The following is a 15,920-nucleotide window of genomic DNA, read 5'->3' as shown; positions in this document are numbered from 1 at the left end:
CTATAGTGGTGTTCCTCACAATATCCCACCTTGTTTCCTCCAGGATATACTTTTATCTTGCTTATTTCTCTTTTACTCACCCTAAGCTTCCTCTGCATAGCCCATTTCTCACTCACTCTTACTTTTAGTTTTTCAGATAAACTTTACCACTGCTTTTTAGTCATTTTATTCAAATTTTTGAGATGAGAAAAACCTGGAATCTAACTCCAGGAGAGGCAAGCAACCCAAGACTTGGTAATATTTCTTTGGTGAGTCACTTTTAGAAGGAGCTACTCAATAACAATATCATATACTGTTGTTTAAGACTTCAAATTTTCCCTCTTGCATTTCCCCATTCCAAAACCCTATATCTTTAATGGTATTACCACAAAGTCTCATTAATCTTTTGATAGTTAACTCTGTAAAATTCTTTTCTACCATTAAGGAAGATATAGCTCTTGCATTTAGTACATGAATATAAACCAATAGCTGGGTTGTCTTCATGTTTACACCATAATTGTGGATTTCTTATCCAGAGTTAGGGGTGGTACATAATTGGTTCTTGGTTTAATTTTTAGTTTCGTTTGTTTGGTTGGTTTTTTTGTTTTTTGTTTTTAATTCTTTTATTGGTACATTTTAGGTATACAATTCATTTACATTTATCATTGGGTGCTTGTACTTGTACATGATGTATCTTAGTTCTTATTTTTTCCCCCATTACCTGTGTGCCCTTCACCCCCTCCACCCTTCCCTATTTACATAGATTTCATTTCCTTTTTTTTTTCTTTTCTCATAATTTTTCCTTTCCCTTCTCCCCTTCCCCCCCCCCACACCTTTGGACCTTTTCCTATTTGAAATTACCAATTATTCATTTTAATCATTTTAATTCTTATTTACACATTCAGTTTCTCACACTACAGAAACTATTCAGTATTTACACGTATGTCCTATTTATTTCAGTTAAGAGTATGGCCTCGATATGCATCCATTTAGTTATAAATGTCTCTAGTTTCTCATTCTTTATGGTTGAGTACTACTCCATTTTATTAAAAAAAACTACATCTTCTTTATCCAGTTTCCAGTTGATGGGCACTTGGGCTATTTCCAAGCTTTAGCTATTACAAACTGTGTCACTATAAACATGGGTGCACATAAATCGCTGTGGTATGATTCTTTTAATTCTTTGGGGAAGATACCCAGCAGGGGAATAGCTGGGTCAAATGGGACCTCTAGTCCTAGTTCTTTGAGCTATTTCCATACTGATTTGGTTTGGTTTTTTGAGACAGGGTCTCATTATGTAGTTTAGGCTGATCTTGAACCCACTGTGTAGCCCAGGCAGGCCTCAAACTCGTGGCAATCCTGCATCAGCCTTCTGAATGCTGGGAATAATTTTTAGTTTTTATTATTACATGTTTGCAGTAATAACTATTACATTCATTATGGGGAATTGGTACATGTATATAGGTGACTCTTACAGTATTTTAATATCCAGTTTGTCTTGGATGATATCACTATAGCCAATTTGCTTAATATTACTAGGGTCACATAATTGTCATTATTTTTCTGTAAATCAACACTCAGATTACCTTTGTGACATTAACAATACTAGAGTATGTTCCCAGAAAACTCAGTTGTTGGGTTAATTACACTTTATTCTCCCCTCCCAAATTAACCAAGGTGGTTGGATCTTAGGGATAAGGTAAAGGACTATATAGGTAGCCACACTCAAAGTACATCACTGAAAAGCAGCTAAAGAAATATCTATGCTAGCAACAAAGTCTTTACACTATAAGCATCCACAAACAGCATGCACACACACACACACACACACATATACACACACACACCCAAAACAATAGAAACGTGAAAAGACAAATCAACAAAATGCCTCCCAAATCTCCCAAAGCTAGTCCAGAGGGTACCAAGGGGCAGAACAGCATAAGCCACATGCTTGAGTTTCTCAAAAGGATAAGAGAGAAGGTTAAAAAACAGATCAAAGAAGTACTCAGTGGAATCACAGAAAATATAACTAAACAGGTAATGGAAGTAATAACCAACATGATCCAGGAGCTTTCAGAAAACCAACAAAAAGCTAAACAAAATGATACAAAATGTGAATAACCAGTTTACCAAAAAAAAAAAAAAAAAAACCCCAAAAAACAAAAACCTAGAGTCCATGAAAAGTTTTCAATCAGGAATCCAGGAGATTAAAAATTATATTGACATATGAGCACCAGAAGTGACCAATATATGAGGACAGAATTTCAGAACTAGAAGACAGTGATGCCTTCAAAAGCCCAACTACTCAAAGACACCTTAAAAGCAATAAGAGAACATGAAAAATTGATCCAACAGCTGCTAAATGATGCAACGCAGACTAACCTAAGAGTAACTGAACTAAGTGCAAAATCAGAAGACAACACAAATGGCATAAAAAAATCCTGTTCACAGAAATGGAAGAAAACTTCCAAAATACAGGGAAAAACTTAACATACAGATAAGTGAGGCATATACAACCCCAAATAGACAAAACCAAAAGGGAACTTCTACATACCACATTATATTCAAGAGTACCAGGATTCCCTCAGAGGGACAAAATCTTGTAAGCTGTTACAGAAAGGCAATGACTCACACATAAAGATAATGCCATTAGCACAGCAGACATCTCTACACAAACCTTAAAGTCCAAGAAGGCTTGGAGCAAAGTGTTTCAGGCCCTAAAAGATAGCAGTTTCCAAGCCCAACTTATGTATCCTGCAGAATTTTCCTTCAAAATTGATGGAGAAATAAGGTATGTCCATGACAAAGAGCACCTCAGAAATTCATAACCACCAAATGAGCATTACAAAAAATTCTAAAGGTTAGCATAGAAAGAGACAATGAAGCCGACATTGTCAATAAGTTAAAAAGAATGAGTACACCTGGTGGGATGAGCAACTAAGCAAAAGGAAAAAAAATTAGTAATAGGAAAATAAGTCAGTACCTCTCAGTAATAACTGTCAATGTGAATGGGCTCAATTCCCCAATCAAAAGATACAGATTGGCAGAATGAATCAAATCAAGGAACAAAACACAACAATATGCAGTATACAAAAAACACATTTAATTCAAAAAAGAAACTCATTGTTTAAAAATCAAAGGATGAAGAACAATATTCCATTCAATGGGAACTGAGAAAAAAGTAGGAGTAGTTATCCTAATTTCAGACAAAGTGGATTTCTAGCCAAAACTAATAGAAGAAGCAAAGAAGGTACTAAATATTGGTCAACATGTTCCCACTGGCTTGAAACACTGTTAATGCATGCATTATAATCCCATCAGGTGCTTATACCACCCAATGGGACTACCCTATGCTGACCAATAAAAGAGTCATACATATAACTCTGGTGGATGAAAGCCACCTGACATCAAGACATATGAATTAGGAATTATGGCCTTGTTGTGAACATGTTAAGGGAATAATTCAACACAAAGAGATAACGATTATAAACATAAATGCACCAAACACTGGTACATTCAGCTTCGTAAAACAAACACTAATGGACATGAAAGATAAACACAATACAACTGTAAGGAGAGACCTTAATACCCCACTGTCACAAATGGACAGATCAAAATAATTAACAAATAACACTTGAACCAAACCTTTAAACAAATGGACTTAATAGATATCTACAGTGTGTTCTATCCAACAACAGAATACACATTCTTCTCAGCATTGTATGGAATTTTCTCTGAAATAGACCACATACTACCCATAAAGCATGCTTAAGTAAATGCAAAATAATTGAAATTATTCTATGCATATTATCAGATCATAATGCAGTGAAACTAGAAACAAATGGTGAAAGAAACCACAGGAACTATGCAAACACTAGAAATTACATAATGCCCTCTTGAATAATCAATAGTTCACAGATGAAATTAAAGAAGAATTAGTCCTACAATCAAATGATAATGCCAGTACAACATACTGGAACCTATGTGATGTAATGAAGGCAGTCTTAAGAGGGAAGTTTATAGTGTTGAATTCCCACATCAGAAAAACAGAATGAGTTCAGATAAATAACCTAATAATGCCCCTGTAGTTCCTAGAACAACAAGAGCAACCCAAACAGAAAGCTAGTACAAGGAAGGAAATTACAAAGATCAGAGCAGAAGTTAATAAAATTAAGACTAGAAAAGCAATACAAAGAATCAATGAATTGAGTTAGTTCTTTGAAGGAATAAACAAACAAAAAACCCTTAGCCAATCTTACCAAAATAAGAAAAGAGAAAAACCCAAATCCATGTAATTAAAATAAAAAAGGCAAAATTAAAATGGAGTCTGCCAAAATCCAGAAGAATCCAGTAACTGTTGTAAGTAAATCCAGAAGAAAATCCAGTAACTGTTTTAAGAAGCTGTAGTCTAATCAAATGGAAAATTCAAAAGAAATGGACAGATTCCTATGATACCTATGAACTACCAAAGCTGAACCAAGAAGATATAAAAGTCCTGTCAGTGAGTTAAAGAAGTCAAAACAAAACAAAACAAACAAACAAAAAACTGGGGGAAAAAAAACCTGCCAACTAAAAACTGCCCAGATCCTGATATGTTCACTGTGATTCACAAGAACTTTAGAGAATATCTAATGCGAGCACTCCTTAAAGTCTTTTGTGAAATTGAAAGGAAACCAGTACTCCTAAAGTTATTCGTGGAAGCAAGCACTACCCTCATTCCAAAACTAGAAAAGGACCCAACCAAAGAAAGAGAACTATAAGCAGATCTCTTTAATGAACATATATGCAAAAAGTTCGATAAGATCCTGACAAAAAGAATACATCATAGCATCAAAAAGATCATGCATCTTGACCATGTAGGATTTATTCCAGGGATGTCCTCTACACAGATGACCCCCAAAAACTGCATCACAAGACTCCTAGAATTAATAACAAAATTCAGTAGCATGGCAGGATACAAATTTATCACTCAAAAATCAGTAGCATTCCTGTGCACCAATAAGAAACTCGCTGAGGCCAGGGATTTAGCTCAGTAGTTCCAGCACCTACATCGAAAGTGCAAGGTCCTGAGTTCAATCCCTGGTACCAAAAAAAAAACTCACTGAGAGGGAAATTACAGAAACAACACATTTCATAATAGCATCAAGAAAAAATGAAACATTTAGCAATTAACTTAACCAAGAAAGTGAAAGACTTCTATAATCACAAGTGCAGTACTCTGAAAAAGGAGATCAGAGGGCATATGAAAATAGAAAGATATCCCCTGTTCCTGGATAAGCAAAACCAATATATTCAAAATGGCTATACTTCCATTTTATTAACAGATTTAATGCAATCCCAATAAAAAGACCAATACAGTTTCTTACAGAACTAGAGAAAGCAGTACTAAAATTCATATGGAAGTAGAAGAGACCTAGAATAGCAAAAGCAATTCTGAGCAACAAGGGTAAGACAGAGGACATCACAATCCCAGACTTCAAGTTACACTACAAAGCTACAGTGATAAAATTAGCACATTATTGGCAAAAATACAGACTTGTGGATCAATACAACAGATTAGAGCTTACAGAAATAACTTCAGGCACACTTAACTACCTTATCTTTGACAAAGAGGTCAAATCCTTTGCCAAAGGCGTTATCTTTAACAAATGATGCTGGGAAAACTGGCTATCCATTTGTGGAAGATTGATCCTATACCCATATCTCCCACTGTGCACTAAAGTCAAAATGGATCAAAGATCTAAATATTGAAACAGAAACAATCTGCTGGAAGACAAAATAGGTAAAACTCTTGAAGATGTAGGTGTAGGCAAAGACTTTCTGAACAGGGCCGGGGATTAAGCTGAGTGATGCTGCCGCCTGCCTCACAAGCAAAAGGTTCCAAGTTTGATCTCCAGAACAAAAAAAAAAGACTTTCTGGAACAGAATCCCAGTTACACAAGAAATTGTACCAAGAATCAACACATGGGATCACATCAAATTAAAAAGGTTCTGCACAGCAAAGGAAACCACAAACACAGTGAAGAGACAACCTGCAAAACAGGAAAAAACTAGAGGGAGCTAGTCCTCAGAGGACTAATATCTAGAATATATAAAGAACTGAGAAAAATTAGACCCTGAATTTAAAGACCTAATTTTAAAAATGGGCATCTGAAATGAATAGACACTTCTTAGATGAAGAAGTACAGCCAATAAATATATGAAAAAATGTTCAACATCCCTAGTCATTTAAGAAATGCAAATTAAACAGCACTGTCTTAGTTACTTTCTTGTTGCTGAGACAAAATATCTGACACCTGAAGTTAAAGAAGGACAGGTTTATTTTAGCTCACAGTTTGTAGAGGTTTCAGTCCAAAGCTGGATGGCTCTAAAGCAGGCTGACATAGCAGAGGAGCATTGCAGAGGAGAAACAGTCCATGGCAGGGTAGGCAAGAAGGCAGTGAGCCTGCCTTCCATCTTTCCTTTTACATTCCATCCAGGCTACAAGCCTATTGGTGGGTGCCATACACACCCAGGGTAGGGCTGCCCATTATCCACACCCAGAACTATGCTAAACAAATCAGTAAACTATTTAGATATCACACACTCTTAATTCACATTCACACATCCTCAGTCCAGCTACCTATGAAAAGCCTCACTTATGAACGCATGAGGCTTTGGAGGAACATCTAGCTATAAGCCATAACACTGAGATTTCATCTTACTTCAGAAAGAATGACTATCACCAATAAATAAATAAATTCTAGAGAGCTATGGGGGTAAAAGGAACCCTTCTTCATTGTTGGTGGGAGTGTAAACTGGTGCAGTCATTATGGAAATCAGTATGGAGATTCTTCAGAAAAACTAAAAACAGAAATTTCATTTGACCCAGCTATTCCTCTTCTAGGTATCTTCCTGAAAGAGTTAAAGACTTCATATCACAATGATGTATACATATCCATTTTTATAGCATCACAATTCATAATAGCTAAATCTTGGAAGCAGCCTGTATGTCCATTAATAGATGAATGGGTAAAGAAAACATGGTATCTATACACAATGGAATACCACTCTGTCATAAAGAAGGACAAACTTGAGCCATTTGTAGGAAAATGGATCCTTTTTGAGACCATAATATTAAGTAAATCACACACACAAGCTTGAGTATCACATGTTTTCTCTTATATGAGAAGCCCAATATATAAAATAAAATGCAAAGTAAAAGACAAACATAGGAAAAAAGGAGAGACAAGAATGTTATTGTAATTCAGCATGGATAATGTATCTAAAAGTGTATCTGATTTAGTTTAATTATCTTATGTGTTTTTTATGTTTTCCAGTTTGTCAGTCTGGCAGTTAATCTGTATTTATGATAATTAACTTGATAAGGACTTATAAAAATAGATAAATGAATCTGATGCTGCCAAAAAATTAATTTTAAAGCATGGGGGAGAAAAAAATTGAGATGTGTTATGTACATATACCAATTCCCCACAATAAATGTAATCATTATGTACTGCAAATATGTACTAATACAAATAAAAAATTTTAAAAGCCCATTAAAGCACACCACATGTTTAAGTATAAAATTTTTGTACTGTTAAGCTTAATCAATCCAAAAGCAAATATTACCTTTTCTTGTGGACTGCTCTCTTATTCCAAAGCTTTTCCAGCTTCATTATTATCATACCTCTTTTATCTATAAGGCAATGCAGGTTCAACGTGTAACCAAATTCAGTGGTTTGTCCCAAGTAAGTACAAAGCTAATAAGCACACCCAGGAGATAAAACAGTGAAGAAAAGATTATTACTTGTACAAATAGGAAGAGTGCTACCAAAGCAGTTTGTCTCCTTGGATAAAGATAGCAAGAAAATTTCACTGAGGAAACATATATATCCTGTCACTTTCTCGTTGCAGGGACAAAATGCCTGACACTCACAAGTTAAAGGAGATGAGGTTTACTTTGGCTCAATTTGTAAACGTTTTAGTCCATAGTTAGCTGGTTCCAAGGCAGGGCAGCATGGCAGCATGGCAGCAAGGCAGAGGGGCTTGGCAGAGAAGAAAAAGTTCATGGCATGCCAGGCAGGAAGCAGCAAGCCTTCCTTCTTTCCTGTTTTCTTCCATCTAGGCTGCAAGTCTATTGGTTGGTGCTACCCACACCCGGGGTGTGTCTTCCTTCTTCAATATATCCATCACCCACACCCAGAACTATGGTAAACCAATCAGTGGATTAATCTAGTATTACACACCCATGATCCAGTGTCATACTCGCATGATGGAGGCACTGCCCAAAAGGCCCAGCTATGAGTGCATGAGGCTTTCGGAAGACATATAAGCCATAACATATGCATATAGAAAAGTGCTGTCTTCACATGTAGAGGTAGGCACATTCCTAAGCATGCTTAATTGGTGATCATGCATTTTCTTATATTGCATGTTCAAAAAACGATGAATGATAATATGTTGTAGGTCAAAAATTTAGTATTATAACCAACAAGTTTTACACTAGGGTCACCTAGAAAAGTGCGTCAGAGTGACTCAGTGCTTTTGGTTGACTTGAATGTTTCAGAGGTCTTTACCTAAACAAAATAACAACTCGAAGAAGTGTTAATTATTTACCTTGCCCCCAGAATAAGTGGTTGCCCCTAAATGTACCTGCATAGCTACTAGCAAATATAAATAACTTAGGATTTTCTCCCTTATATTTTCATTATAAAAATAATTTCAGCTCTGTGTCTGGTGGACATATTTCCAACTGCTACCTAGCCTTGTTGCTGTTAGGTATTGAGAATTTTTTCTCAACATCTTTTTCTGTCCTTTTTCTGTCTGGCATCTATACTGGCTTAGTACGCCACCCTCAACTCCACCTTCTACCCCTGCCTTCAGAAATCCCTTGGTCTCAAGAGTTTGATTTAACAAAATTATGTATTCAGGGGCTGGGGATTTAGCTCAGTGGTTCTGCCCCCTGCCTCAAAAGCACAAGGTCACAAGTTCAATTGCCCATACCAAAAAAAAATTATGAAGGGCCGAGGATTTGGCTCAGTGGTTTCGCCGCCTGCTGTGCAACCACAAGGACCCGAGTTCGATCCCCCGTACCAAAAAATTATGAGTTGAAGTATTCATTTTAACAGAGCTTACACTATAGCTGATATATTTAAGTGGCTAAAAATATTAGGTATGATTTGTTTTTTGTTTATTCTTTCCTCTGTGTGTGTGTGTGTGTGTGTGTGTGTGTGTTTTGCTGGGGATACTTGGTTAAGCTTAGACATATTTGATTGTATTACCACTTTTGCAAGGAACTAAAATTTCTACAGTGATAATGTGTAATGATAGCATAGTGGATGTGAATTATCTGTATGACTTTGGAAAACAACAATAAATTACAAATCATTAGAATCATTAAAAACCAGATTACAAAGCTGGAGGTGTAGCTCAGTGAAAGAGCACTTGCCTAGCATGCTGAAGTCCTAAATCTGATCTTCAGCAAAACAAAAAAAACCCGAAACAAAACCATGTTACAAACCTATATTGGAGACTCTATTTTAATAGGGAAAATACCTTTCCTGGAATCCTGGAAGGCTTTCCCTATTAGTCATTGGTCAGTCAGCTCTTAAGTCATTCATATACTTGGACCAATCAATAGTGCCCCAGTAAAACTGGGCCTACTTTTGGGGGAGTTCCACTGCTCATAATCAACAAAAAATGTTACCTCTAGAGGCTAGGGATTTAGCTCAGTGGTTTTGCCACCTGCTGCGCAAGTGCAAGGACCAGAGTTCGATCCCAGGTACCAAAAAAAAAAAAATGACACCTCTGAGCCAGGAAGTAGGAAACTGCTTGCTTTTACTCTGAAGTGTCACCTTCTTTGTTTGTTTGTTTGTTTGTTTGTTGGTACTGGGGATTGAACTCCGGACCTTGCGCTTTCGAGGCGCCAGAACCACTGAGCTAAATCCCCAGCCCCAAGAGTCACCTTCTTCACTAGTACGATGGGGGAACTGAATCCTTCACTGATTCCATCCACATTTCTTCAGCTTCCACGTTGTTTCTGGTACAGTGTTGAATTCTGGGGATTCAATAACGACAGCTCTCTGGTTTAGGAGGCTGAGAGTTATCAAAATTGCTTGTGGGGACAGGCAGGTAATTTAAATATAAGTCAACCATCTTTTTTTGTAACCCAGACTCTTAATTTAAAACACCCAGCTTGGGGGCGGGGAGAGGAGAGGGAGAGAGAGAGGGAGGATTTAGTTTCTTGTTTGCTGATCCTTAAGAAGAGGAAGAGGAGGAAAAGGAGGAATGGGAAGAAAGAGAGGAGGAGGAAGAAGGAAGAGGAAGAAGAACAAGAAAGAGGAAGAAGAAGGAGGAAACTACTGCACTTAATGTAATAAGGGATGAATTATACTGAGATAAGCAAAGAGTGATAAAGCTTCAAGGGAGAAAAATAAAAATGCATTGGCATTGGTTGAAACTGAGGCATTGTTGAATCAGCCATGTCATGGCTGAACCTTTGACCTGGGCCGCAGAAATATCCATCTCCAGATGCAAGCTGACCTTTGGACTGGGCCAAACCCGAAACTCCTGAAACATTGTTTATTAACCATTACCGTTCTTTTGTGCAAAGGACTCCTTCCCCCAAATGACCCAGAAACTGACACTGCAGGCAATCCATTCTTTATATGAAAGTTCAACTTTTGCCAGCACCATTTTAAAAATTTTTTAAATTTTATTTTATTGGTACATTTCAGGTATACAATATAATGACATTCATCGTTGGAAATTTGCACCTTTACATAATCTCTCTTGGTTCTTATTTTCCCCCTTCCCCTGCCCTCCCTTCAACCCCTCCATCCCTCCCTATTTACAAAGACTTTGTTTCCATTTTTTCATTTTCTCGTATTAATTCCATTCCCTTCTTTCCTTTCTCCTACCCCTCCCACTTCCCCTTCTCCTTTGCCCCTTTTCTTCCTATTTCACATTATCCACTATACCTTTTAGTCCTTATTTACACTTTCAGTTTCTCACACTAGAGAAACTATTCAGTGTTTATACATGTGTGTCGTATTTATTTCACTTAAGAGTATCTCCTCAATGTGCATCCATTTAGCTATAAATGTCTCTAATTTCTCATTTTTTATGGCTGAGTAGTACTCCATTTTATTTTTAAGAAACACATTTTCTTTATCCAGTCTCCAGTTGATAGGCAATTCGGCTGTTTCCAAGTTTTAGCTATTACAAACTGTGCTGCTGTGAACATGGATGCACATATATCACTGTGGTATGATTCTTTTAATTCTTTGGGGAAGATCCCCAGCAGTGGAATAGCGGGGTCAAATGGAACTTCCAGTCCTAGTTCTTTGAGGTATCTCCATACTGATTTCCACAGTGGTTGCATCAGTCTACACTCCCAGCAGCAGCGGAGCAGGGTTCCTCTTTCCCCACAGCCCCACCAGCATTTGTTATTGGTTGATTTCATGATGGCAGCCATTCTTTCTGGAGTGAAGTGCAATCTCAGCATTGTTTCCATTTGCATCTCTCTAATGACCAGTGATGTTGAACATTTTTTCATGTTTATTCGCCATTTCTACTTCTTTGTGTGATAAATGTCTGTTCATTTCAGATGCCCATTTTTGGATTGGGTCTTTAAATTTGGATTTTTAAATTGGGTGTTTAAATTTTTTAAGTTCTTTATAGATTCTAGATAGTAGACCTTTAACTGAGGGACCGCTGGTGAAAATTTTTTCCCACATTGTGTGTTGTCTCTTCACACTGCTGGTGGTTTCTCTTGCTGCAGCACCAATCATAATTCCTGACTAACAAGTGATGTAATTTCAAACACAACTGATAAAAGAGCATGGGAGAGGGGTAGCTCAGTGGTAGAAAACTATAAATAGAAACACCATTTTGTAAAATTGTGGATACTTATCTGGGGTATGCTAATCAGCTTTCTGTCATTGTAACAAAACATCTGAGAAAATAAACTTAGAGGGAGAAAGAATTGGGCCGGGTATTTAGCTCAGTGGCACCATGCCTGCCTGGCAAGCGCAAGGTCCTGAGTTCTATCCCCACTACCCCCAAAAGGGGTGGGGGGTATTTTGACTCACAGTTTCAGTGGCTTTAGTCTGTGGCCACTTGGCTCCATTGTTTTTGGGCCTGTGGTGAAGCAAAACATTATAGCTGATAACACATTGTGGAGCAAAGCTGCTCACCTCATGGTGGCCAAGAATCAAAGAGAGGAAGGGGCAGGGGTCCCAATATACCCTTCAAACGCACACACCCAGTGACCTAATTCCTCTAAGTAGGCCCTACCTTTTAACGTTTCCACCACCTCCCAATAGTGGCAATAGCTGGGAACCATGCCTTCAATACAAGAGACTTTGGGAATATTCCAGATACAAACTATAATACTTGATAACCAAAATACATGTTTCCCTGGGTGGCCATCATCACTTTGCCTGGAATAAATTCTTTGTTTCCATTTTTGTTGTGCTTTGACTTGAATTTTAGGTTGATGGGTTATATAAGAAAGGCATCCAACAGAGCTTGGGAATGGGGTAGCTCAGATGGGATGAGGATCTACTCAGAGGTCTTCCACTAAGTACTTAGGTTTGAGTCTTAATCAATGAGAAGATAACCACAAGAAGTATGTTTGGGAAACAGTACAGTGTGTGTAAGTTCATGGGAGCATAGGATGTGAATGAGATAAAGGCTAAAAGTCAAAAAGTAAAGATCTCTAAATTATTCTTATGTAACACTCATGTCAGAAAAAGCAGTGACTTTTCTCTCTAGTAAAATTTTAAGCTTCTTGAAGTGAAGCAGTACAGATAGATATCTTTTGTCTTTGTATCCCCAGCATCGGTTTAAAGCCTACAACACAGCACACACTTAATAAAGGATTGATAAATTAATGAGTGAAGGACAAGGAGAGAAGTTGCTTCTGGTTTCCCTCCTCCTCCTACATTATTTGTTCCATATTCCTCCTGAAGCACACAGCTCATGCCTCAAAGTCACACCTCCTACACACACACCTGAAAAAATCCTGAGATGCCACCTGGCTTCCACCCTACCACATTCTGGATGTAACTGATCCAGGGCAGAATCATGACAAGAGTGAGAGAAAGGAAGTAGGTGATAGATGTTCTGTCCCCTGTACCAGTACTTCTGTCCTGCCTGGGCCAGAACATCTGGCTAGTCCTCCTTCACCATCCTTGGGAGTCAAGCCGGAGAGAATATATCCTTGGAGATACTGCAGTGCAAAAGCTTCTGTTTGCATCCCTGGTGTAAGTTGTTTCCTAAGCAATTCAGCTTGGTCTTCCAGACCAAGATGTACCCTGGAAACTGATTAATGCACTGAGGTCCAAAGGCCCAAGAACTCAGTGGCCAGCCAGTCTTGGGTAGTCTCTGACCCTCTATAGACTAAGAACATTTGATGGAGAATGGAGAATATCATACACAATAAACTGCACAATAAATATTGCTATGAGCATAGTTTGTTCCCCTCCCTTGAAATGAAGGATGAACTGATGATAATAACAGTGTAATAAGGATACTAACTGCCTCTTGCCAATGGACAAAACCATAGTAATGTATTTTATCATTATTTTATTTTATTTTTGAGAAAAGAGTCTCACTCTGTAATTTAGGCTGGCCTTGAACTCACTATGTAGCCCAGGCCGGCCTCGAACTTACTGCAATCCTCCTGCCTTGGCCTCCCAAGTGCTAGGATTACAGGCGTGCACCTTCATGCCTGGCTTAGCAGTATTTTAATTATCTTAATTGGCTTTATTTTTAATTCTAGAATTGCGCAGCACTTCATTCCATAAAACAGAATAGTGTTCCAATGGGCTAAAAGGAGGTTGGTTCTGCAGACAGAACGGCTTAAAGAAAGCAGAAACAAAAAGTATGTCGATCATTTAAAAGATAATTTCTTTGTTAAATGGGGACAAGGATACAGAACAAAAGAAATTTTATAGTCAGTATCACATTACTTTTATTTTTTTCTGTAGTATGAAGGATTAAACTTGGGGCATACAGCATGCTAGGCAAGTACTCTATGCTGAACTACATAGCCCTTCTTTTGTGGCATGGTTTTACTACATTGTCCAGACTGCCTTGAATTTGCCATCTTCCTACTTCAGCCTCTCAAGTAGCTGGGATTACAGGGATTTGCCACCACACAGACTAGCCTCAAGTTACTTTTAGTTACTTCTTTTGGGTATGGATTAAGCCGGAAGGAACTCTATTATCTTGCCAATTGAAGCTGGCATGTTTGGGAAGTTTGTTATGTCTCTAACCCAGATTTCTTAGGTCATATGAACTGCTTAGTTTCACTTGGTGACCTGGAACTTTTGGGTGAGTGACTCCATTTTGATTTTTTAGCCCGATGTGCAGCAAGTTAATCTAAAACAATGATCTCGTGTAATTTTACATAACACTTTTTTGAGCACTTATTGTGTGTCAAGATTGTACCAGGTACTTTTAGATCAATTCCCTCACAACAGACCCTTTTATGGATGCAAAAGGTGAGGCCAAGCAATGACATAACTTTCCTAAAATTCTCATCACCCAAATTTGTCCTGTCTCTTAAGCATACTCAGTGCAGTGTTCTACTACTAGGTGTACTGAGCAATGAGCGCCTGGGTTTGCTCTGTGGCTGAGTTGAAACTGGAACTCAAGGCTGACTCCAAAGTTCTTGATATTGATCACCATTTGATGCTGCCTTCCTTTCATAAAACCAGAGGCAATTCTGCTCTATAATTAAAATGGCATTGTCTCCTTCTGGGTGAGGAAAGTGCTTTTTATAGTTTTGGATTATCTGTGTTTACTAGGTTTCTTTCCAATACTTGTTAATTCTGTTTTGCTCTTCATTGTCCTTTCACTGTATTTCTTTCCCGCAAAAGACTATTAACTCTATGAAACCACGAGAGAGGGGGTGCGTGCGCGCGCGCACACACACACACACGCGCGCGCGCGCGCGCGCATAGACCGAAGGGCAGGTGGGGGGAGGACCGGACTTGAGTGACCTTGCAAAGGTATCTAGCCCATTAGGGACAGGATTAGCAAGCTTGAAATTACAGATATTTGGCTTCCTCCCCCATTCCTCCCGAAGCTGCTGGCTCTCTCGCGCCCACCTCACCCAGTACTCTTTCAGCTCGATGGTAATACAAAGCTCAACCCGCCTGTCTCCTTTTTGCAAACCCAGAGAACTTCATTCCCCATGTTGAAACTCATTCGTGGCGGTGGCGGGCAGGACTGGGCATGCTCAGTCGCGGGGACAGATCTGGAAAGCGAGGAAGCTGCATTGAAGACGCACGGCCTAGGGATCAGGTGGAGGCGATTGGCGGGGTCCCTGGCTGGGGGTGGGTGGAGGTCCCGAATTCCCTGCCCTGGGCCGGCATGCTCCAGACCCGCGCCGCCGGCCCTGCGCGCGGGGAGCGGGACGCGGAGGAAGTAGGGGAGTCGGCGGGAGGAGGGGAGGAGCGCCTGGCTCACCATCCCCCGGTGCCAGCTCTGCGGCTGCGGAATCGGAAGGCGCAGGGAGGATCTAAGGAAATAAAGACGCCCGAGAATGACCTCCAGGGAGGCCTCCTGAGCCAGAGGCCGCTCGCTGCCCCGTCAGCCCGGGGCATGGGTGACCGCGGAGGGCAGCCGGAACGCTCGGCCCCAGGGGTTTCCGTGAACACAGGCGCCGCCGCCTTGAACGGGCTGCTGCACAACGGCTTCCATCCGCCGCAAGCCTGCAACCGAGCTCCTGCGGGCTGCGGCGACGCGGCGCCCCCACGACCCCCGCTCCTGGCCGAGCTCCAGCCGCAGCCTCTCCACCCTCAGCATGACTCTCCAGCCAAGAAATGCCGGCTGCGGAGGAGGATGGACTCGGGGAAGAAGAACAGGCCGCGTAAGTCCTGCCGGGAGGAAAGCACCGGCGCGAAACAGGCGCAGCGCGCGGGGACTGGGAACAGCGGGGGCAGGCG

The 15,920-nt window shown here is 39.7% G+C and overlaps 1 protein-coding gene across 3 annotated transcripts in view; it reads left to right on the top strand.

The window, feature by feature from the left end:
- Positions 1 to 13,926: 13,926 nt before the first annotated feature.
- Positions 13,927 to 15,920, top strand: part of Pank1 (pantothenate kinase 1) — a 62,055-nt gene continuing 60,061 nt past the window's right edge. Inside the window, exons 1-3 of one of the 3 annotated variants that reach the window (XM_087184888.1) lie at positions 14,935 to 14,981; positions 15,152 to 15,276; positions 15,458 to 15,844. In XM_087184888.1, coding sequence (XP_087041014.1) covers positions 15,577 to 15,844 — 268 coding nt within the window. In that variant the 5' untranslated portion in view covers positions 14,935 to 14,981; positions 15,152 to 15,276; positions 15,458 to 15,576. Of the gene's footprint in view, positions 15,845 to 15,920 lie in introns of all 3 variants that reach the window. The other 2 variants (XM_087184887.1, XM_021253029.2) reach the window with 2 other exon arrangements.

The sequence above is a fragment of the Heterocephalus glaber genome, unplaced genomic scaffold (assembly GCF_053883595.1).
Source record: "Heterocephalus glaber isolate CG9 unplaced genomic scaffold, H.glaber_assembly_v1.0 deba00001497, whole genome shotgun sequence".
Taxonomy (NCBI): Eukaryota; Metazoa; Chordata; class Mammalia; order Rodentia; family Bathyergidae; genus Heterocephalus; species Heterocephalus glaber.
Note: the sequence above shows the minus strand (reverse complement) of the source record. Positions and strands in the feature narration are given on the sequence as shown.